The sequence below is a fragment of the Calypte anna genome, chromosome 27 (genome assembly GCF_003957555.1).
Source record: "Calypte anna isolate BGI_N300 chromosome 27, bCalAnn1_v1.p, whole genome shotgun sequence".
In the NCBI taxonomy this organism is placed as follows: Eukaryota; Metazoa; Chordata; class Aves; order Apodiformes; family Trochilidae; genus Calypte; species Calypte anna.
Window position 1 is genome coordinate 1,869,349 of NC_044272.1, and position 22,564 is coordinate 1,891,912.

At 59.9% G+C, this 22,564-nt stretch overlaps 3 protein-coding genes across 5 annotated transcripts; all 3 read right to left on the reverse strand.

Annotated features, from left to right (window-relative positions):
• Nucleotides 1-9,546: 9,546 nt before the first annotated feature.
• On the reverse strand, nucleotides 9,547-13,838 carry DHX58 (DExH-box helicase 58). Of its 2 annotated transcripts, XM_030465981.1 has the most exons (13): nucleotides 13,465-13,838; nucleotides 13,142-13,343; nucleotides 12,841-13,031; nucleotides 12,509-12,625; nucleotides 12,152-12,278; nucleotides 11,881-12,063; nucleotides 11,540-11,796; nucleotides 11,273-11,422; nucleotides 10,830-10,991; nucleotides 10,542-10,549; nucleotides 10,359-10,478; nucleotides 10,049-10,145; nucleotides 9,547-9,837 (listed from the first exon to the last, which is right to left on the reverse strand). In XM_030465981.1, exons 1-13 carry the CDS (start codon nucleotides 13,630-13,632, stop codon nucleotides 9,658-9,660), a joined length of 1,962 nt encoding a protein of 653 aa, XP_030321841.1. In that variant the 5' UTR covers nucleotides 13,633-13,838; the 3' UTR covers nucleotides 9,547-9,657. The 2 variants fall into 2 exon arrangements, with proteins under 2 accessions (XP_030321841.1, XP_030321840.1); XM_030465980.1 differs by having other exon boundaries at nucleotides 10,359-10,549.
• Nucleotides 13,839-14,113: 275 nt separating this feature from the next.
• Nucleotides 14,114-20,356, reverse strand: KAT2A (lysine acetyltransferase 2A). 2 transcript variants are annotated; one of them, XM_008505789.2, is made up of 18 exons: nucleotides 20,110-20,356; nucleotides 19,363-19,486; nucleotides 19,132-19,277; nucleotides 18,735-18,824; nucleotides 18,420-18,601; nucleotides 18,092-18,283; nucleotides 17,888-17,994; nucleotides 17,640-17,747; nucleotides 17,419-17,555; nucleotides 17,104-17,312; nucleotides 16,896-17,022; nucleotides 16,693-16,803; nucleotides 16,473-16,616; nucleotides 16,082-16,196; nucleotides 15,937-15,973; nucleotides 15,744-15,807; nucleotides 15,485-15,569; nucleotides 14,114-15,210 (listed from the first exon to the last, which is right to left on the reverse strand). In XM_008505789.2, exons 1-18 carry the CDS (start codon nucleotides 20,323-20,325, stop codon nucleotides 15,017-15,019), a joined length of 2,388 nt encoding a protein of 795 aa, XP_008504011.1. In that variant the 5' UTR covers nucleotides 20,326-20,356; the 3' UTR covers nucleotides 14,114-15,016. The 2 variants fall into 2 exon arrangements, with proteins under 2 accessions (XP_008504011.1, XP_030321833.1); XM_030465973.1 differs by having other exon boundaries at nucleotides 14,185-15,210; nucleotides 20,170-20,316.
• A 902-nt stretch (nucleotides 20,357-21,258) lies between these two features.
• LOC103539297 (heat shock protein 30C-like) lies at nucleotides 21,259-22,104 on the reverse strand. The gene has a single exon (XM_030465986.1). It carries the CDS (start codon nucleotides 21,955-21,957, stop codon nucleotides 21,352-21,354), a length of 606 nt encoding a protein of 201 aa, XP_030321846.1. The 5' UTR covers nucleotides 21,958-22,104; the 3' UTR covers nucleotides 21,259-21,351.
• Between the last annotated feature and the right edge of the window lie 460 nt (nucleotides 22,105-22,564).

Below are 22,564 nucleotides of genomic sequence, written 5' to 3' on the forward strand. Positions count from 1 at the left end.
GCAGCTCAAGAAGCACAGTGCCAGCAGAGCTGGTGAATTAACCTAGAATCTCCTTTTACTCCTCAGGAGTGCAAAGCTGGGCCCTTACCTTCATTTACAACCCTCTCCTGTATTTAAGATGCACTTTTAAGCTTTGTTCTGAACATAATAAGCAGCCACGTGTGCCAAGGAGAGCAGGGAACTCAAATTCTGTGCAAGAAGTTGTTTTCCCACACGTACATTCAGCGTGATGGGCACAGCCCTGCTGCTGCTCTCTGCCAAGGGCAGGCACCGGCACATCCCTGCTCTCGGGACCCGTGGGGTTTGCTCTCCCACCCCGCTGCACAACTCATCAAAAGCCTAAGCGATAACTCAGTGCTGCTGTGAGGTACCAGCAGAGGATATTGGTAAAAGCTGAGGGCAGAGCGGATGGTCTTTGGGTGCTGCTTCTGTGCCCAGGTTAACTCCAGCTCGGAGCATTACTCTGCAGCCATGTGCTTGGGCAGCAGGACCAGGGCTGAGACACCCTGAACATGGGCGATCTCTGCCCAAATCGCTGACAGAAAGCGGTTTTGTAAGGCTCCTGTGAAAGTCCTTTTCTTCAAAAGCCGAGTACCTCTTGTGGAGGCAGCCAGGAAGCCTGTGCTCCTTTTCCAACACAAAATCCAGCCAGGGACGTGGGCAGCCCCAGGAGCCCTGCAGTAGAGATGTGGGACACACGGGGGGGGCACTGTGCACCCCGACATCCTGCCCAACACAGGGGGGAGCAGAAACACAGCCCCAGCACCCACCCACCCACCCAGGTAATGCCACACACCCCAGCTGGGTGCAAGCACCTTGGGAAATGCCACGCAGGCCAAGGCACTGCCGCAGACCTGTGGGGGTGACACACCAAGCACCCCAATGGCCAAGAGCCATTTACAAGGCCCCGGGACACCCCCACCACCCTCACGCACACCACTGCAGGTCCCGCGCGGAGTGGGAAACACAGCTCCAGGCAGGGGGAAGGGGCTTCACAAAGTTCCTCTGCAGAAGTTTCCCTCCTAACCCGACACCTCCCGAGGGGGCTCAGGGAGCCCCGGGGCGCTGCTGCCACCCTCGCCCTGCCGCACGGTGCTGCCGGGTTCCTCGTCTCCAGGCGCCGCAGACGGGTGCCGGGATGGAGCGGGGGGAGCGGAGCATCCCCCGGACACGCAGCCATCCCCCCCACCCGGCTCCGCCGAGCCTCCCCCGAGCATCCCCCACCTCCCCTCCGATAACTTTGCTACGGCCGCAACTCTCCCGGGCCCGCAGCTCAGCCGAGCGGGCACCGCGGAGCGGCAGGACCCGAACCCCCAATCCCCGCCCGCCCTACCTGCCCAGCCGCCCGGTTCCGACGCCGTCTGCAGCATCCTCCCGCCGGCTGCTCGCTCCCGGCTGGGCGAGCGCGCTCCCGGAGGAGGAGGAGGAGGAAGAAGAAGAAGAGGAGAAGGAGGAGGAGGAAAGGGGGGGAGGTGGAGAAGGAGGGACGGGGGGGGGGAGGTGGAGGAGGGATGAAGGCAGTGCGCGCGCCTCCGTGGTCCCCCCCACTCCGCGCCGTGTGCCCGTCCCGGTGCTGCAGCCCGCAGCGGGGCTCGGGGGGGCCGCCGAGCACCCCCTGGCCTGGGACGGGGTGCAGTGAGCTGAGGCGGGGAGACAGTGGCCCCGGGTACCCCCTGCCCAGGGGAGCGGGGTCTGGGGGTCAGTGAGGCGATTGGCCCATGGGGAGGGTGCCCCAGTTTGAGGGCACAGAGATGCCCAGTGCTAACAGCGACACGCGGGGGTGGGGGGTCAGGTCTCAGCCCTGCCCACCGAGTTCCCCTCTTCACTCCTGTTATCTGGGACGAGGGTCCCCAGGCCCGTAACCCCAAGAGCCCCTGGACTGCCCCAGAGCATGGCTGCAGAGAGCAGGTAGCTCGGTGGGATGAGGCCCCATACCCTGACCGGACACCCCCCTCCCATGGAGCTGGAGGAGCTCAGCTGCTCCCGGAGGATAAATCAGAGCCAGGCAGAGATGGGAAGAGGAGGCTGTAGGGAGGTGCTGTTGGCTCCTCAGTCATCTCAGCTGGAGCACAAGGCACCCGCCAGGCAAAGGCTCCTTTGCTGACTTACAGCTGACTTGTGCTAAGATCAACATTTTTTTTTTTAGTGCAAAAGCACGTGTTTTCCTATCCTTGCCGTTGTTATTAATATTTTAGCAGCTCCCAGAACCTTTAAGCAGGGCCACACAGTGTTGACACAGAAGAGCAGATATAAGGAAGACCTGGTCCCCTCCCCAAGGCATAAACTGTCTAGACACGTTATGTAATCACATTTTGCCCTCCTCCAGGACACCTCACAGAGGATCTCAGAACACTTTGCAAAATTCCTAATTAAGTTCTCCAGCCTGGCTGCAAGGTAGATGCTCTGCCCTCCCACCTCTGGCCAGGAGCATGAACTCCCCTGTGAGCAGACACTCAGAACTCACCTCTCCTGGAGCTCCCCCCTGATGCTGCTTTGCCTCCACTAAACGGTGGAATTGATGCCAAGGTGAAGAAGTCTGCTCAGGCCTGTGAGGTTGCTGGCAGAAGAAGGGGAGAGGGTTCTGGGGGCAAGTGCTCTGAGCTCATCAAGGACCACAGCTGTGTTATGCTTCTCTCTGGACCAGGACCCTTTCCTCACTCCCATCAGAGCTAAGGTTGGGGCCTGGGGATCAGCAGCATGGCACCACTGGGCCTTGGCTCTCATTATAAATTACTTTGGGTTTTAAGAATCCTTTTCCCAAAGCTTGGTGCATTTATTTGCTGTGCCGTCTGCATTTTACAATGTAGGGTGCTTTTTTTTTCTCCCTATAAATAATTACAGGCACTCTAATGGATCTCAAACCTTGCATTACCTTAGCTGTCAGGAGCTTGACGATTATGGTGTAGCATTCATCTCCAAGGAGCAGAGACAGGGCTGTAGCTCTTCCACAGACTTTTCATTCACATTAACCCTTACAGCCTTGTTCTGCCCCCATCCCACCCAGAGCAGAGTGGCTCAGGCCATGGCTCTCCAGGAAGCCACACTGGATACTGGGCTGCTGTGCTGAGCTGTGCCAAGCTGCTCCAGCAGCTGCTGTGGCCCTTCAGCAGCTGTTAAGCCCATAATTGCTCATTGAGTCATAATTTTTTTTTTTTTTTTTTTTTATGTGTGTATGTGAAAGCAGCCTTGTCAGGGAATTAAACTCTTTTCAAAAGCCCATAAAGATTTCATAAATGTTTCAGATCCAGATCAATGGGGGTTAGCATCCTTACAGCAGGGAGGAGGGGCAGGAGATGGGGACACAAGCAGCATGACATCCCACCAGCCATAAACAGGGACAGAAAAAACACCACGGGAAGCCCTGGTCCCACAGGGAGGAGTCTGGGGGCTGCCCCAGGGCAGGGATGCTGGATGGAGTTGGTGGCCATGCAGATAACCTGGAGCCCACCCTCTCATCCTACAGCACCTGGATGTAGGATGCCAGGTGTGATCCCCCCGGGGCTGCACAGCCACCAGCACCCCTAAAAACACCAGCAGCACCCCAACACCAGCACCCTCATCAAAATAAGAGATAACAGACAGACTCCCACCCCAGCACCTACAGCCCCACTCAGATTTGTCCCCCCCCAGTGCCGGGCACTGGAGCCTCACCCTTAGCTGAGAGACTTTTATTATTTTACGGCAGTTGTTCTTTCCCTCTCGTCATAACTTTTAATTAAAATCTACAAAAGGCAGATAACTACTCCCTCTGCATAATTGCAGGGAGTAAGTTTTATTGTATAGAGAAGCAGTTTTAATTTTTAATGGACTTATTTTTAAGGAAGAGCAACACTTTGAAGGAAGTTGTGAGCACTGGTAACATTATCAAAGGCAAGAAGAACAAAGATGGGTTTATTACGTGTTGCCTATAAAACTGTTATTTTAGGGAAGTTTTATGCTTCCTCCTAATGAGAGATGAATTGCACCAGCTTCGTTTTTGTTAGGAGGAAAATTAAAATGAAACTGATAAGAGGCCCAGCCTCTAGCTTCTGACTTACCTCCCAATTATAAATGAAAGCTCACAGGCATTCCAGAGATGGGATTTGATGTCTACATTAATTATAAATAAATTATCTACACTTAATGCTTAAATGAAATTCCAGATAAACCTTTATATTTAGAAGATCGTTGCATCAGTGCATAAATATTTATGCCAGGAGTCTGCATGAACTGCGGCTGCTTCGGAGTGACGTCGGAGTGGAGCCGGAGCGAGGAGCCCCACAGCACAGACCTAGATCTCCATCCCAACCCCCTGTCCCCGCCCCACCAGAGCCACCGGGTCCATGAACCCCCTCGGCAGCTCCTCGCCCTTTAAAAGGCTCCGCCCGGGGTTGGGCTCGGGGATTGCTTTGCCCTGCCCACCCCTTGCCTGTGCTGCAGGCAGGGAAACTGAGGCACAGACAGAAGCTGTGATTTGCTCGACACCAGAAGCCCGAAGGACGAAACTGTCTCCCTGTGGCCTTGTTTCACACCACAGACAATCCAGGATGCAGCAGCTTCCCAGGTGCTTGAATGCCTTGGTCTGATTCTTCTTGCCGCCTGCCCAGCCTCAGATACCAGCTCCCCACACCCAGTCTGTGCCAGTCCCCCCCAGCCCCAGCTCCCAGCATGTTTTATTAAGGCACCTTCGTGCTTGCTGATGCCACCATTTGTTCCCCAGCTGCTGGTGCCAGGTGGAGGTCTGCAAGAGCCCAGGAGCAGGGGCACAGGGACACTGCTGATGCCAGGTGACATAACTGGAAAATAAACCTCCTGCCTCACTGCTCCTCGGGACTGCAGGATTTCATCTCCTAGGTTCACTGTGCTGGAGGGGCTGGGTGCTGAGCATGGGAGGACTCCCCCAATCTCCCGTGGAAGATCCTCTCCTCCCTTTGCCCCTCCTGCAGCCGAGCTCTGCCAGACCCCAGCTCGCACATGGGCATGGGGCTGGGCTGAGCGCCTGGCAGGATCCCAGGAAGCCTGGAAAAATCTGTCCTAACCCTAGCCTCCAATTCAGCAGAGCACGGGGACCACACTGAGCACCTGGAGCAGGACAAAGCACCTGGAACAGGGCAGATACCCCGACCAGGACAGACCCTGCACGTGTGACCCATCAGCCAGCACTGGGCAGGTAGAGCCCAAATCTACAGCAGGGTCACCTTCGGTATGGCAGAGCTGCACAGTCCTCACTCTGCAAGGGGAGCAGTATCTCATTTCTTCCTCAATTAGCTCCTGATTATCAGTGTCCCAGGGCCCCTTTCCAGTCTCTGTTTAATGCACCATTAATAATTCATTTCTCAGATAGCAAGAACACAGCGCGAGGTTAGGGCTTTGTGACTAATAAGTACCAGAGCAACCCTCATCTCCAAGGGACAAATGAAGGGAAAAAAAAATAAAGAGAAAGAATCAAAGATAATATGTTTTGTGGCCTTTAATCAAACACTGAATAAAGGGTTTGATTAGTCAGGTGAAAAACACACAGGCACACTCCTCCTTGGTGGCTGCTGGGAACCCACACCTCGCCTGCACCATCCCACTGCCTTACCCGGGGGTGGAGAGGGAAACTGAGGCACCCTGGACATTCCCTTAGACACCTTGTACATCCCAGCCCCTCTTCTCTGTGGGATGCAGCAGCTGGGGACATCTCTGCAGTGGGTTGGGGCAATGGGCAGGTCAGGACCAGGCTTTTCCCAGCCAGCCAGGCAGATCTGAGGAGCAGGAGAGGGGCTGAGCCAGTGCTGGCTGTGGAGCTGCGAGGAACAGGCAGCACCTTGGCAGCTGCACATTCAGTGTGACGACTTCTGACAGATCCAATTATAAAGCCAAGTCTCAGCAGAATCTCAGCCCTGAGATTTAGTGCATGAAATTTTGTTTGGGAATTTTCTGATACTGCAGCTTTTGCAGCACATCCCTGCATCCCTAGGCTGTCCCGGCACCCCCTGAGCCTTCCCTAAGGTCTCACCTCACTCTGCTGCATCCCCTTCCTTCCCCATGTCCCACTGATACACAGCTCAGATGCAGAGTCACTTAAAATATGGCAAGAGAAGGAACACCCTAGCAGTGCTGAAGTAGGGGGTACCTGCAGCCTCAGCCCTGAGATCCCCTGGGCAGCCCAGGGACAGCGGGGCTGGGATCAGGCACCATGCCTGTAAAACACCTGAGCATCCAGTAGCTGAGGATTTGCCCAGACTTTTGCTGCACAGCCCTAGGACAGTATTTTTAGCCCAACCTCCTAGAAAAAGCAAGGTGTGCAGGAACAAAGCAGCATCTGCCTGGGCATCAGCACCTGCCCAGGACCCTTTGGCCAATTTTAGACAATTGATGTGGAGCTTCTGGGAAGAGAATTGTTTTCCTGCTGCTCCATCCTCTGCCCTGCCCAGCTGAGCCCAGACCAGCAGCAGAGAGGAAGGTGCTGGGGTATTGGGGGACCTTGGTGTAGCAGAAGCAGCACTGGCCCTGCAGCACCCTGGGCACGAATCTCCCTGTGCCACCAGCACGGCTGGCATTGTCCAGCCACATGCCAGGGAGTGTTTTTAGCCTAAGCAGAATAAAACTGCAGTGATTATATTTCCTGCCTCCCCATTTAGGGCGGGAGGGAAATTGTTTGATGCTAATCCCCTTGTTTAATCCACCCGCAACCTGACATGCGAAGAGTCGAGATTAACTCCTGGCAGCCGTGGGTTGTGGGGACACTGGAATGGAGCAAGATGAGGATGTCCCCATGTGCTTTGCTCCCAGCAGTGGAGCTGAAGAGACACAGAAGCAGTGTGGAGAAAGGGCTCTTGGTTTTCAGGATCGAGTTCTTCCATGATAAGCATTTTTTCACCAGGCTGGAATTTCCCCTGGTACAGAAAGGGAGGCTCCAGCTGTACCAAGAAAGGTCACCTCAGGGGCTGATGTCTCCCTGGGCTCTGGCAGAGACACCACGTGGCAGCCAAATTTTCAGATGTGCTCGGGAAAGACAATTCAGTTCTCAGTTCCCCTTGCCCACAGATGCCACGGGGCTCATTCTGCTGCAGCCCCAGCCCTCATCCCTGCAGGGCCAGTCTCAGGGGCAGGACAGAGCAGCCCCCAGGCCAGGACCCCAGGTCCAGCAGGGCATCACTTTGAGAAATGTGTCCACAACCCTGCTCCAGCCATGCTGCACCCTCCTTCCTGCAGCCCTTGTGCCTGCTTTTGAGTTTCAATTTGTGGGATTTTATCTTCCAGTTCTTGTTATTCCTCTCTCTCAGCTAAGCTAAAGAGCCCTTTAATACCTGGCAGTTTTCTCCCTGGGAAGGTACTTGCACACTGTAATCAAGTCACATCTCAGGCTACTTTTCGATAAGCTAAACAGATTGAGCTCTAAGTCTCTGCTAAACACCCAGCCTCAGGAAAGGGCCAATCTGAGGCACTGCCAGAGTGAAGCCAGGTTTTTTTTTCAGCTGGTGCATTGAAAGGTGAATTGTCACTTTCTGATGCACTGATGATAAATGAAGTGGGCTGTATAAAAATAAATTGTTGCATTGCCCTTGCTCTGGAGAGGTCTGTGAACACACAAGGCTGCCGGAGGCATTGGGGGGTGGAGGAGATGCTGGGGAAGGAGGACAAGGACACTCCTGGGGCTGTGCCCGTCCCCATGCCAAGCCCTGGCCTGGCAGCCTGTGGGAAGCTCACCTGCAAAAGGGCAGGTAAGAAACACCTTCCCTGCACTTCTGGCAGCAGAACTTGCTGCAGCAGCTGTTTGTCTGTCTCCACTTACAGGCAGGGAGATATGATGGCCAGGAACCTAAGTGCTTTGGGGACCTGAGATAAGCAAAGATGCTTTGAGCCACAGACTTAAAGGCAGAGGTTATTGACAGGCTGTGTGAGTGCCCAACAGCCAGTCCCACAGCCCTCACTAATGCCCCAGTATTGACAGGCTAACTGGTTGATGAAGTGGGGCTTTAGGCTGGTTTAATCACAGGACAAACCTGCCCAGAGGGAGGAGGGAGCGTGGTGGCACAGAGCAGGGTGCAGCCCTGCCAGAGACCTCAGCCCTGGGCTCTGGGATGAGCTGGGGTAACACAGAACCCACAGGAGTAGGAAGAGAGGTGCAAAATGAAGATCCTGTGCCAGGGTGAGCTGGGGATGTGCTTGGGCAGCCCTGCAGAACCCAGACCTGGCTGCTCAGCCTCCCTGAACCCCCATGGCTCCAAAGCTGGTTTAGCAGCATGCTCCAAGACCTGATGGTTGCAGTAGTGACCTGAATGTCTTAGCAGCCACTGCCCCTGTCCTGTGATGCAGCAGCAGCAGCACATCAGAGGAGGCTGCCCTCAACAGCCAGGGGAAAATAACGGGGGTCACAGGGATGGGGATCCCTGCAACCTCACACAGTTGGGTCTGGCCACAGCACCCTGGGCTTCAGCCATGCCAGGCTGGGTCTGAAGAACACCACCTCTGAAGGGTGTCAGCCAATGTCACAGCACCAATCGCTGCAGCTCCTGACTGCCAGGCCCAAGGTGACCAAGCCAGTCAGGAAGGAGCAGCCAGACAGAGATGGGGTTAAAGCAGAGCTGCACAGGGAGGAACAAGCACAGGCTAGACACTGACCCACTTGCAAGATCCACAGCATGATGCTGTCCAGGCCTTGCATCCCATGGGGTCAGTTGTACTCTCCAAAACCAGGAAAGCTTGGTTCAGTGTTGCAGAAATTCTGCTTTGGAGCACAAGAGTGGACAACTGGAGCCGTCTAGGCTGGCAAGGGATTGTACCAACCTGAGCTGAGGGCACTCATCAGGTTAACTTACAGCCTGGATTCCATCAACACAAATCAGGGCAATTTGGGCTTAGCAAAACGACCTGGGGGCCCTGCAGGAGGGATCCTGCTTGGGGACAGGCAGGAGAGGCCACCGCAGCCCACAGAGAGCTACAAATAACTCGAATGGCCTCATTACCCACTTTGCAATGAACAGGAGTTTGGCTTCATGCTTCCCCCAGGGCAAACTCCGCCTGAAACTGGGCTATGCCCCATGGTGGCCACAGCCGCTGCCCTCAAAGCCAGGCACGGGACAGAGAGCTGCTGCCCGCACCGGGGAACCCCGCTGGCCGGTACCGTGCAGCGGTACCGCAGAGATCCCTGCAAGGTACCCCGATGCCGCTGGAAGAGCCGCTCCTTACGGGACCCCTTGTACTCCTACAAACAGCGGGGCCCCAGCATCTCCCGGGGCACAGCCCGAACCTCCCTGGCCCCCCGGGCATCGCCCTCAGCCCCGGGCCGGGGCTTCCCTCTAGCGACCGCCGGCGGGAGAGCACGGCCCGGGGAAGGAACCCGGCCCGGCCGCGGGGATCTGCAGCCCCCGGTAGCGAAGCCCCCCGAGGCCGGGCCGGGGTCCTGCCGCACCCTCAGGCAGCCCCACGCGTGGTTCCGGACACTATTTGCTGCCTCCCTGGGCACCTAGCGCCGTGGGACCCGGCCAGGCAATGGGTCCGGTTCCGGTGCGAGGGCTGACCCGGAACGAAACTGCCTGCGGGATGGAACTGGCAAGGCTCCTCTCCTTCCCAGCGCACACACGGGGCTTTAATGGAGGACAAGAGGCTTCACGAAGCGAGGCCTGATGGGGAGGGTCCCACTGCCCCTGGAGTTGGCCCGGAATAGTCCTCTCCTGAGCAGTGCCCACGCTAGAGGGACTGGCCAAGGGCACTGGAGCAATACTCCAGGTAGTCAAAGTCCTCGATGGGGAATGTCACGGCGCTCCACTTCTTGTACTTCTTCTTCTCAGCTGGTGTCTCCACCACGAAGTTTTTGATGGAGAGGATGGGCAGCTTCACCTGCCTGTAGATCATCTCTAGTCCCCAGGCCTGCATGGGTAAGGAGGGGACAGTCACACCCCAAGGTGTCCCCGGCTGCCAGGCCAGCACCTCCCTCCCAGCCTGCACCCCCCTTCGGGGACAGTCACCCATGTCCATGCCACACGTGTCACATGGGCACGTGCTGAGGGGACACACAGCCCCATCCCTCAGCCAGGACACAGGCACGGCCCCACCTGCCCCTTCCCTGTGCTGTGCTCACCTGGCTGCACTCCTGGCATGCGATGCGGCAGCCGGGCTCCCACTCCTTGAACTCCTGTGAAAACTTCAGTTTCTCAGATACAACTTTGTAATAGCGCCTGCAGGGAAAGGACCAAAGACACTCAAAGAGGCATGGGGACAGAAAAAAGGCAGCATGTGTGCTCCCGTTGTCACAGTCCGATGGAGTTCCCATGGCCTCCCTGGAACCCTGTCCCCAAGATAGAGCTAGCAGGAGGCTACTGCAACCCCCAGACATCCTGGGCGGGGAGTGCAGCAGCTCCTGCAAGTGCCACACAACACGGGGCTCCTACCTGAAGCTGGGGTTGATGTTGACATGGTGGACGCCCACCACTGTGCGGATGTCACTGCCGCGGCACACGGCCATGTTGCAGTTGATGCAGTGGAAGTAAACAGCATCTGGGTCGTGCAGCCGCTGCCGCTCACTGAGCCTGGCCTCCTTCATCAGCCAGCTGGCAACGGCTGCTTGCTGCAGCTCTGTGATCTGCAGAGAGCAGGGGGAGACCAGGGGTCAGCACAAGGCAACAGGCACATACAGACACCAGAAGTGGCCTTGGAGAGAAGAAGCACCATGCTGGAGAGTGAGTGCCACGTGGGAGGACAGGATGGGCATGCACTGCCCTGGGCATCCCTTCCCAGGTGCCAGTGCTGCCCCAGGGGATGGCAGGCAGCCACAACCAAGTGCTGCTTGCTGCGTTCAAGCAGCAGCCATGGGCAGGAGCTGCCTGTCCCTCCTGGTGCTGAGGGCAGTGCCCAGCACTCACCTTGAGGCGATATTCCTGCTCAGGCATTGCTTGCACTGCTCTGATTGCCCTCTCCATGAGCTTCTCCAGTTTCTCGTTGAGCAGCTCACGTGAGACCTCTCTGCTGTTGGCTTTGGCGAGGATGGAATAGACGCTGTCCTGGGCACGAGCACGACCACGAGCCTGCAGCAGAAGGGCCCACATACTGCTGACAGCAAAGGAGGAACACAGCCAACCCCCCCTGCCTCCCCATGCTGCCCTGTGAAGACAGATCCACCGTCCCCACCCTGCTGTGCCTCACCAAGGCAATGCTCTGCCAGTGCTAGGCTTATCCCCAGGGAGATGTCCACAGGCATGGGGGATACGAGAGCCCCCATTTCCCAGCCCCATGGCCTTGGGGTGTTCTGGCAAGCTGCCCCAACATGGGGCTGGGCAGAGTGGCCAGAGGGAGCCCAGGCAGCTACCTGCATCATGGCAATCTCGTTTGTCATCATCCCATAGGAAACCACGATGTTGCACTCAGGGATATCCAGACCCTCCTCAGCCACACTGGTAGAGAAGAGCAAGTTGAGGGTTCCCTTGCGGAACTGCTTGATCACATCCTGCTGTTCATTCTGGGGAGAAAGAAGGGGCAAAGCTTCAGCAGCTGCACAGGGCTCTGAGCAATGCCTGCAGCACCCACAAAGCGTGCAGGGACGGAAAGGTTCAGCTCCTTCCCACCCTCTGCTCACCGGTGTCATGTGCCTGGCCTGGTTGTTGTAACCAGCACCAGTGAGGACGGCAGCCCTGATGTGGTTCCCACGGAGTGCAGCTGTGTCCTGCAGCCAGCTGAGCAGGCTGTGGGCACTCTGACGGGTCTGGGTGAAGACAATGCCACGAGAAGTGCCATGGGGCTGGAAGTGCTCCCGCAGGATCTCCTCTAGCTTGCTCAGCCTGGGGTTCTCATAGCTCTGATCTGTGGCGAGCGCCTGCAGGATGCTCCTGTTCTCTGTGCAGATGAGGGGGGGGTCAGGGGTCTCCCTGCGTGCCCAAACACAATCAGCACCAACCCCCCTGCAGGCCCCTCTGTTACCCTCAAAGATGGCTGTGAGGAACTGTTCAGTGGGGTCCTTCACATCCTGCTGGGTGGCATAGAACTGCTGGAGGCACTGGAAGGCATCGATCATCCTCACCGCGTCGCTCACCAGCAGCGCGTTGTTGTACTGGCGCAGGTGCAGCGCACACACCCACTGCTTGTGACAGAACATCTCTGCCGCTGGTGAGGGACAGGGCATGCCATGGTCACAGGCTGGCCCCACAGCCACCGGCTCTGCCCCGCTGCACCCACCCCACAGCCTCCTCACCCCTCGTCTCCACCTCCACGATGCGCTGCTCATAACTCTGCGTGCCAAAGTCCTGCGGCAGGCTGGGCAGCTCCATGTGCTGATGGATTTGCTCCATCATCTTCTTCAGCCGCTCACCAAAGGGGTCCTGAGAGCAGGGAGAGGCTCAGGACAGCCTTAGAGGCATGGACCAGAGTGGGCTGTTTGCATGGGAGGACCTGGATGGCTGCAGGATCCCCCAACACCAGAGCTCTGGGTCAAGTGACCCTCAGGTTGGTCCATGTTAAGTGCTGGGGGAACACAGCCCCCAGTAGGGTTCTGAGGGTCTGATCTTCCAGCTGGTGAGCAGCCCTGTGGCTCCTACCAGAAGCCCCTCACCTCTGCTCTCTCCTGGAACAGGTCATGCTGCTTCCTAGGCTCAGGGACATGGCTCTGCAGCTGCTGCAGCTCCTCTTGCACTGATGTGATCTTCTCGGTGTCCAGGTTGGCACAGATCTGAGAAGGCAAGACCCTGCTCCAAGTCCTGAGACACCCCAGCAGCCCAGGGGATGTGGTGCTCCCAAGCAGCCCTGTGAGTTGGGGGATGTCCCCCCAGGGCTGCCCAATGGCCATCAACAGCCACTCCAAAAGAACAACCCTGTACACCCCAGGGCGAGCTGTGCCCGGGGCTGTTACCTTGCCCCAGCACAGGACAGGGGTGCAGGACCCACCTGCAGGATGTGCTCGACAGCCCCCTCAAAGGAGGTTGCCCCCCCGGTGCCGGGGGACGCGGTGAGGCCCAGGATCTGTGGCAGCTCCTCCTGCCCACTGAGCTTTCGCTGGAGGTAGCTCAGCATGATCTTGTTGTAGACAGCTTCCTTGTGAGTGTGGTGGCACTCGTCTATCACCAGCAGAGAGAAATCTGTGCCAGGTGAGGGAGTGGAGCAGGGTGAGCACGGCAGAGGCCCAGCCAGGGCAGTGTCCCCTCAGCCTGCTCATGGGGACAGCAGGGTCGGGGGATCCTAAGCTCACCTGTCAGCTCCACACGCGAGTCCTCCTCCTTGCTGCTCAGCGCGTTCTGCAGGATCTGGGCCGTGCAGATGACAATGTCACTCTGCTTTGCCAGACTGGCGAAGAAGAACTTTTGGCTGCTGTCCCCGCTGATGGCCGTCACCACGAAGTCTCTCTGCAACTCCTGGAACTCCTTCTGGGCGTGCTGCTCCACCAGGTGCCCCTGTACCCATAGACCTTGCTCAGCACCGGGACCCCCCCGCCGCCCGCGGGCACTGGTGCCCAAGGAGCCCGGGGCAGGGGAGGGGGTCGGGGGTCAGGGAGGGGTCGGGGGTCAGAGGCACCTTATTGACCAGCACTGCCACCCGCCCGCCCCGCCGGTTCTCCAGGTGCTGCCGGCAGACGTGGGCAGCGGCGCGGGTCTTCCCAGCCCCCGTGGGCAGGCAGATGATGCTGTTGAGGCCCCGCAAGGCCGGACCCACCGCCTCCCGCTGGTACCCCCGCAGCTCCATCCCCACAGCTCCGCACACCTCCCGCGGCTGTTGGTTCCGGCTGGGAAGCGAAACCGAAGCTGCGGCTTCTGCCCGGAGCCCCGGCTGGGAGGGGCCCAGCGAGGGGGGGCCCAGCCGGTCGCGCTACTGGCACCAGGCGGGCAGTGGGGCCGGGAAGAACCGGGGAGAACCGAGAGGGACTGAGCCGGCCCGGAGCGAACCGAGCGGGACCCCACCGGGCTGCCGCACCCCCGCCGTCGTCCTCGGCCTGCCCGCAGCGGGTCGGGTCCCCCCCAGGGAGCGCCGGTCACGGACAGAAACTGAAAACGAAACGGGGCGGAGCGAACCGGGCCGCCCCGGGGCCGCTCCCCTATCTTCCAGCCCGCCTCGGGGACTCTCGGAATCCTACCATCCCTTTCCCCAACTCAAATCCGATCCCCCTCCCCCAAAACAGCCCCGTCTGCCACCCGCAGGGCCGGGCTCAAGGATGAAGCTAGGTCTGCAACAAGACATTTATTAAAAAAACAAAATAAAACAAAAACAAACCCCAAACAAAACAATGGTCAAGTGGAATGGGTGGAGGGGAGGGGGGTAGAGGGGGCTGCTCCCACCCCAGCAAGCGGCAGAGCATCACCAGCACCCACAGAGCGATGACAGCACAGGGTTGGGAAGGGGACAAGGCAGCAGGTGACCAAGCAAGGGGTGGGGGGGTCAAGTCACAGCTGGGGTCTGCACTCCCCCTCCCAGCTCCCAAGGAGGAACAGGGAAAACAAGGAGGGGCTGTGAGCAGGAGCAGAGCATGGGGAGGGGGTGCCAGCACAGCACCAGGCACCCCCCAGCAGCCCCTGCTCTCAGAGCAGAGAAGAGGGAGGAGCTGATAGAGGCATCAGGAGCTCGGGGGCACAGGGGTAGAGCCCCCCCCTCACAGCAGGACCCTGGGCCAGGAGCAGCATCGCTGCCCACAGCCGGGGCAGGCAGGGCTGAGCCCACCATACATTCAAGAGGAGGGGCAGGAAGTGCCTGACATGGATGGAAGCAGAAAACCAAAGCACTTGTGTGCCCCTGCCCTGCCATGGAGAGCTGGGGCAGAAGGCACAACCCTGGGGAGGGGGGAAGCGCCAGTGCCGGGGGGGCTCCTGGCCCCCAGCGAGAGGTAGGAACTCAGCACTGCCCCGGGCAGACCCTGACACAGCAACTCCAGCCCCACTACTCCCCCCCCAGGAGAGGCAGCTGAAAGCTCAGTGAGAAAAGCACCAGGCTCCCCCTGTCCCCTCATCACCCCTCCCAAGGGAGGGCCCAGCTTGCCCTGATCGCTCCAGCAGCCCCCAGAGTGGGGCTGGGTCCCACGGTCAGCCCTGTTCCTTCTGGGGGACCCAGTGGTCACAGGCGGGTCCAAGCCAGCTCCCTACTTGTCAATGAGCCCCCCCTCCTTCAGTTTGAAGTAGAAGAACTTCTCCAGGGTGTTGGCACACTTGCAGTAGTCGCTGTCGGGCGGGTTGTACTCCCGGCAGTTGGTGATGATGCGCTGCAGGTCAGCAATGAACAGCTTCTTGGTGACATAGTAGCGGTTCTTCAGGCGCTCAGTCATGGTCTTCAGGTCTGGGGGCAAGAAAGGGTCAGATCCCCCCTCTCTGCAGAGAGAGGAGAAGGTGGTCCCCTTGCGGGGGGTGTGAGAGGGTCAGGTCCCCTTTCTCCTCTCCCCCTCAGCCACAGAGTTGGACACCAACCAAGGGTCCCAACTCACCCTTCCCTCTTCTGGACCATGCTGGAGCTCCCATCACCCCAATGATTCCCCAGCACAGACCCCATGATGGGGACCCCTTGCAGCCCCCACTCCACCATCCTGCCTGGGGGTCCAGGTATGACCACCTACCAATGGGGAAGCGGATGATTTCATAGTAGTCCGGTGCCTCTGACTTCTTCACCGGCTCCATGAAGGGCCACGCGCTGGGGTGAGTCTGGGGGGAGGACAGGGGGCAGGTTAGAGCAGGAAGCCCCTGCCTGCCCCAGCACATGGGGGTCCTGCTCTTTGTGCACCAGGGTCACACCCCCCCATGCCCCCCAGGGAGGCAGCTCTGAGGGTTGACATGGGGATGGGCACCCCAAAGAGGAGGATCCCCTCCCATCTGCACCTTGATCTGGGCCAGGAGGTTCTTCAGCGTGGTGTAGAGCTGGTCTGGATCCTTCAGCTCCTTTCTGCAGGAGAAAACCAGTGGCTGTCACCCTGGGGGGCAGGCAGACTCCCCCCATCCATTGCCTTCACTTCCCCATCCCAGTGACAGAGTGAGGAGCAGCCTGAGCCAAACCCCCCCATGCAGGACTCACCCCTTCTCCTTCCCCAGTGGTTTCCATCCCGTTTCTCCTGGAAGACAAGGGGCAATGTCACCACATCTGCCTCCAGCTCACAGGCAAGGGTCAGAGCCCTCGGGCAGCCCAGTCCAGCCCTCCCCTTCCCCACAGCAGGACTCACGGATGCCGGGAACGCTCTCGATGGGGATCTGCCGCACGCCCTCCTTGAAGCAGGTCAGGCCAGGATAGACCTTGCGGATCTGGGCTTGTTTCCTTTCAATCAGCTTCTTGATGATCTGTGGTGGGAAGGGGGTAGGTGAGCAGGGGACTGCAGGATGTTCCATGGAGCCAAATCCTCACCCACCAGAGTGGATGACCATGGCTGGAGCCAACTCTGGCCACCATATACACCACCCCCAGTGTCCCCTCTGGCCCCTGAGCTGGCTCTAGAGGAAATTCAAGGGACAGTGTCCAAGGGCTGACCCATCCCCAACACCTTCCCCCTGCCTTCACTGGGCACAGTCCAGATCAGGTAGAGCCTGGCAGTGCCCACCTGCCCATGGGACAGGTACCTCCTTCTGCTTCTTGATGATGTGGGAGAGCTCGGTGTAGGGGATGCGGGGGTTCAGCTCACACTCCATCAGGGTCGCCCCCTCATAGTCCTTGATGTAGCCCAGGTAGCGACTCTTGGGGACTTTGATGTCCTTGGAAAAGCCCTGGAGGGAGAGGGCAAGTGGGATGGAGCTGGGGGGAAGGAGGGTGGAGGGGAGCTGCCCTGGCCAAGGAGCCCACCTGCTTCTTGAAGTAGCCAATGGCATACTCATCTGCGTAGGTGAGGAAGTAGAGGATGTTGTGCTTGATGTGGTACTCCTTCAGGTGGTTCATCAGGTGTGTCCCATAGCCCTGGGGGTGATGCCATGAGATGCAGTGGCCCCCCCACCCTGCATCCACTACAATCCCCCCTGGGTGTCCCCCACCCACTTTCCTGCTCCCACCTTCACTTGCTCATTGGAGGTGACAGCACAGAAGACAATCTCTGTGAAGCCCTGGGTGGGGAACATGCGGAAGCAGATCCCCCCAATCACACGGCCATCCTTGATCAGAGCCAGGGTCTTGTGCTTCCTGCAGGAAGCACAGCAAGGATGAGAGCAGACCCCCACCACCCCCGCCCCACCAGACCCCCTGCACCTCCCAGCCACGCACGGGTCAAAGACAAGGCGAGTGATGTACTCCTTGGGCATGCGGGGCAGCTGGTGAGAGAAGACATTCTGCAAGCCCACCAGCCACATCAGGATCTTCTTGTTGGATTTTTGTGAGAGTGAGTTGCCAATCACGTGGAACTCGATGATGCCGCGGCGCTCCTCCAGCCGCGCCGTCTCGTCCCGCGCCGCATTTGCTGACAGCAGGCTGGTCTGGGGGGGCAGGGAGGGCATTGACCCCAGCACAACCTCTGGGAGGGGAACCCCATAGTTCTGGGGAGCACCGGTGCGACCTCAGCATCCCCCTCCATCCCCATACCTCGGGGCCCAGCATGGCAGCGGGGTCTGTAATGGTCAGCATGACCTCGTTGACCAGCTCCATGGGGATGTCTCCCATGACACGGATCCGCTTGGCATCTTCCAGTGTCAGGCTCTCGGGCAGCTTCCGCTTCTCTCCTGGGGAGCAGAGCCAAACGGCACATCCAGCACTGGCAGGGACCAAGGAGGGTGTTGGATCCACTGGGCTGGGGCCAGCCCTACCTGGCAGGGGCTCTGGGGTGCTGGTGTCCAGGCTGGAGGCAGAGCTGTTGTTGCTGAGCTTCTTGCTGAAGAGCGGAGTGGTGGGTACAGCAACGGTGCTGACTGCAGCTGGAAGAGACCCATGATGCCCATGACTGCCAGAAGGGAGCTCATCACACCACAGCAGCCCCACCGTGGGATGAGGCTCACCCACACTTTGGGTCCTTTACCCTGCAGCCCCCAGACAGGGGGAGCTGCTTCCATGATACCTGGGCGAGACACCAGCTGAGCACCCTCCGCAGCAGGCACTGTGAAATCAGCCTCCCAGATGGGAGAGTTCTCGCCATAGATCTCCTCCTCCAGCATGGACAGGAACCTGGCAGGGAGCAGCACTTCAGCTGCACAGCCCCATGGCTCCACGCTCCTAGAACCTTCCCAGCCATACAGCAGCCGTCCCTGCCTTGGGCACCTACTTGGGGAAGTGGGTGAGGATCAGCGTCCGCTTCTCTGGCACCAGTTTGTCCTTCTCCACCCGGAACTTCTCCAGCAGCTGCCGGCGGGTGACGGTGAAGATGGACTTCAGGAGGCTGCGCCCAAAGACATGGGTGGTCTCGTAGCGGGGAAGGCTGTCACAGCTCTGTGGCACGTGGCAGTAGCACAGCCACCTAGGGGACAAGGACACACTCAACTGATGTGGCTGGAGTGACCCCAGAGCATCTGCATCCCTCCTGGGACACCACTGCAGGGAGCAGGGATGAGGCTCAGCCTCAGGAGCAGGCAGACCCCCACTCCTGCCCTCACCTCGTGTAGTTGACCTTGTAGGTGGCCACATCGTCATTCTGGGAGCGCTGCCGGAACTGGGATGGCGTCTCCAGCTTCCAGTAGTTGAGGCAGAGCAGGAACATCTTGGAGAGCTCGTACATGGTCTGCCGCTCCTTGGGTGGCAAGTGGCTGAACTTGTACTGGACAAAGTTCAGAACTCCCTGGGGAAAGGAAGAGGTGGTGGAGATGGGGCTGTACCAGAACCCCCACTGCTTCCCCCAGAGAGGAAGGGGACTGTGTAAGAGCAGTAAAACACAGGACAAGTCACGAGTACAACACCTGGCAGAGTCCTACCTGTTCAATGTTTGGCTTCTCGAAAGGGGGGCTCCCCAGGGACCCCTCAACCACAGGCTGGCTCATCTGCAGGATGCATTTCCGCAGGAGCTGCAGAGAGACCGTCAGACACTGTTACTGAGGTCCCCAAAACCAGGTGCAGCACAAGGGGAGGGGGTGGCAGAAGGGTGTGGGGGCTGCACCGTTCCACACAGCCAGGCAGGTGCCAGGGTCCAGCCTGGAGCAAGACTTCCCTGGAAACCTCACTCCCTGAGGAATTCACTGTTTGGAACACAGCTGCTCCCAGGGCAAGGTTGGTGTTTTGGGTGGAAAAACTTGCAGCCCCCAGGTACAAGATGGGCAGCAGGAAGCAGTCCCATCACCCAACAGAGCTGAGGAACCATAGCATCAGACACACCTTGAACAGGTAGAAATACACCTGCTTGGTGTCCGTGTCCTCCTCCTTGTGCACCGACATGAAGAGGTTTTCCACATCCACCACCATGCCCAGCAGCCGGTTGATCTCCTCTTCAGAGACGTTCTCCAGGTGGGACACGTGGTCCGCTGTGGTGGGAAGAAAGCCGTGGTGAGGCCGTGGGTCAGGGGGTGGGCATCGCTGCCTCTCCCAGGGGGGTCTTGGGGGGGTTACCCAGTGCGTGGCCACAGCTCCGGCAGGGCTCACTCAGGTTGGTCACCGGTGGCTGCAGGTCCATGCGGGGGGCAGTGGGAGGGTTGGGGTTCTTCCAACCATTGCACTTGCAGGCATCGTTGGCCTGGGAGGGGGGACAAGGCAGTCACACAGCAGCCGTGTGCTGAGCCTGCTGCCATCTCCTCCCAAACCCACCACAACACCCCTCCTGTCTGACCCAGCTCCTGAAGGCTCTCGCCGACTTCCCCTGCGTGCAGCCCCAGGAACCTGCAGCCTCTGCCCACGGATGTCCCTGCATCTCCCTTGCACAGCCCAGCACCTTCTGCCCATGCAAAGCCCAGCACCCCCCCACCCCGCATCCCATGCGTGTCTCAGCATCTCCTTCCTGCCCCCCGTGCGTGTCCTTGCACCCCCTTTTCCCCCCTATGCAAAGCTCAGCACCCAATTTCTGCACTCCCCTCCTGCATCCATCTCCTCGTGCACGTTCTTGCACTCTCCTGCATCCCTTACCCACGCACGTCCTTGCACCCACTCCTGCATCCCCTGCAGAGCCCAGCACCCCCTTCCTGCACCCACTGCACCCCCCACCCATGCATGTCCTTACAGCCCCTTCTGCACCCCTTTGCACAGCTCACCACTCCCCACTCCTGCAGCTTCTTGCATCCCCCACCCATGCATAACCTCACCCTACTTCCTGCATCCCCTGCACGGCCCATCACCCCCCGACCCGCTACCGGTGCCGCCCACCTTGCAGGCCGAGAAGACCCCCAGCTTCTCCAGCTTCTTGCCGCGGGGGAACCCCCGCACCTGCGCTTTGCGCTGACTTGCCCGTTGCTGCTGGCTCAGCCCGGGACGAGCCGGGTCGCTCGACCCAGTTCCTCCCGATACCGTCCCGCTCCCCGACACCACCGGCCCCGGCCCCGTCGGGGGCCGCCCGGGCTGCGCGGCCTCCGGCTCCGCCATGCCGGGACCGGCGTGTGCTCCGCGCTCACTGCGCCTGCGCGCCGGGCACGCCGGGATCGGTAGTTCACCGGGATGGGTTTGGGCTGGATCCGGTAATCCCGGGGCCCATTCACGTCCCCCGCAACCCCGGAAAGGAGCGGAGCCGCCGTCCGGGGCTGCGGACGGTGTGAATCGGCCAGAAAGGGTTTTGATCCGGACATGACAGGGAACGACCGCCGTGAGACCCTCCCAGGGGGGTACAGGCACCGCGGAGCCGTCATCACCCACCCATACCCACAGCCTCCCCCCCTTCAGCTTCTCCCAACCCTCCGGTACCCGGTACCGAGTCCGGTCCAAAGCTGCGCTGCGCGGCGCAGCCCGCGTCCCAATATGGAGCGTGGCCACGCCCACTTCTCCATATACGGTGCTAGACCACACCCCCTTCCTCAGTGCTCTACTTATTAGGAAATATGGGCGTGGCATGTGGACCCCGCCCAGCCGCTGGGGCGTGGCTGACGTGTGGGCGTGGTCTGTTAGCTCCGCCCATTCCGCGGCTCCCAGCGGCGCCGGGAAGGTGCCAGCAACTGGGAGACCGAGCGGGAGGCGACTCGGGGGACACATAGAGGGCATGGGGGGGGGGTGGCACGGCCCAGCCCAGCGCTTTACCCAGCGGGAGTGTCCCAGCACCCCCTGAAGACGAGAATCGGGGCTTGGGGAGATGTTCAGGGTCCCCCCTCCGGGGGTGCTCTGCAAAATAGAGACACCACCCCCCCCCCAAAATCAACCCCCTCCACCTGGGTCTAGGGAGAGGTGGCAGACCCCGGGTTGCCGTCCCGCTTGGTAGGCACAGCCCGGAGGGCTGCAAAGTGCCGTGACAGCAAACACAGAAGTCGCACAGGTAAAAGTTAGGAAGATTTATTGCATATCAAAAAAAGCTACATGTTCTGGGTGCAGACTCCCCGCCGGGCCGGTCCCCGGTGCGGTTCCCGCTCTGCCCCCGTAGCTGCCCACGCCGCCGGGCTCAGCCCGGTCCCGCTGCCCACCCCGTCACGCCTTCGCCCGCTCGGCTCCGTCTTCGGTGCTGGTTGTCGCCTCTGCCGCCGCCGGACCCATCTGGATAGGGACGTTCCTCTCCGGGGCGGCGGGCAGGGCCAGCCGGGGGGCCTCGATGCGGAGCTGCCCCTCCTTGGACAGGGAGCAGGTCAGCGCCTCGGCGTCCACGTCCTCGGGCACGTCCCACTCCCGCTTCAGCACCTCGTACTTGTAAGAGAAGGAGCCCTTCTCATCCGTGCTCTGCGTCTCCTTCTGCCCCACCAGCACCACTTTCCTGCCCACCACCTTCACCGACAGCTGCTCCGGAGCAAAGTCCTTCACGTCCTGGCAGACGGAGAAGCCCTCCCCGGAGTTGGAGCTCAGGGATGCGCTGGGGGTTCGGGATCCGGCGGTGATGCCGAGCCGGCTGGGGCTGCTCCCGCTGCTCAGGAACTGCTCGAAGCTGCTCATGAACTCCCGTGCCCGTTCCATCTCCAGCCGCAGCTCTCGCTCCAGCTCGGCGAATAGGGTGCCTGGATGTGGCCAGAGGGTGCGGACGGGTCCCAGCCAAGGGAATAGCGAGCTGGACAGAGGTGTCATGAAGTGCGAGCGGCAAAACATCTCTGTTCTCTCTGTGTGCTCCAGTTTCGTATTGCGGCTCCTCTCGGTGCTGGCCCGGTCCGGGGAGCAGCGGGTTTTATCCTCCCCTGCCCAGGGGTGTGCCCCTTCCAGAACGCTCTCTCCCCACGCTCTCTCCTAGAGCCATCGCCTATTTTTGAGAGGCTGATTACCCTCCAGCCAAAATAGCAGCGCCTGCTTCTGGGGACGAGTCACCCGCCGCAAATAGGGACCCGCAGTCACGGCCGGGGGCTCTCGGGTTTCTGCAGAGCCCCCGTGAGGAGGCATCGCCCGCCGGACCGCGGGCAGGGGGCGAGCGAAGCCCCCGCGATGGGGACTCGGCTGGGCGCAAGTCTCTGCGACCACCACGGGGACGGTCCCACCCCTAAAGCAACGTGTCACCGTGTCACTCACTGCCAGACACACTTCGCACTTTCTAGAGCCCACTCCCCAACCCTGTTCACGGGGCGGTGTCCACCGTCCTGCCCCGGCCCCTCAGCACCCCCGAATACCCGGGGGGCCGCGGGCTGCTCTGCCCCGGGCAGCTGAGGGTCCTGCAAAGGGTGCAGGGGCCGGGGGAGTCTCCTGCTTGCAGGTGGGGAGGAACGGG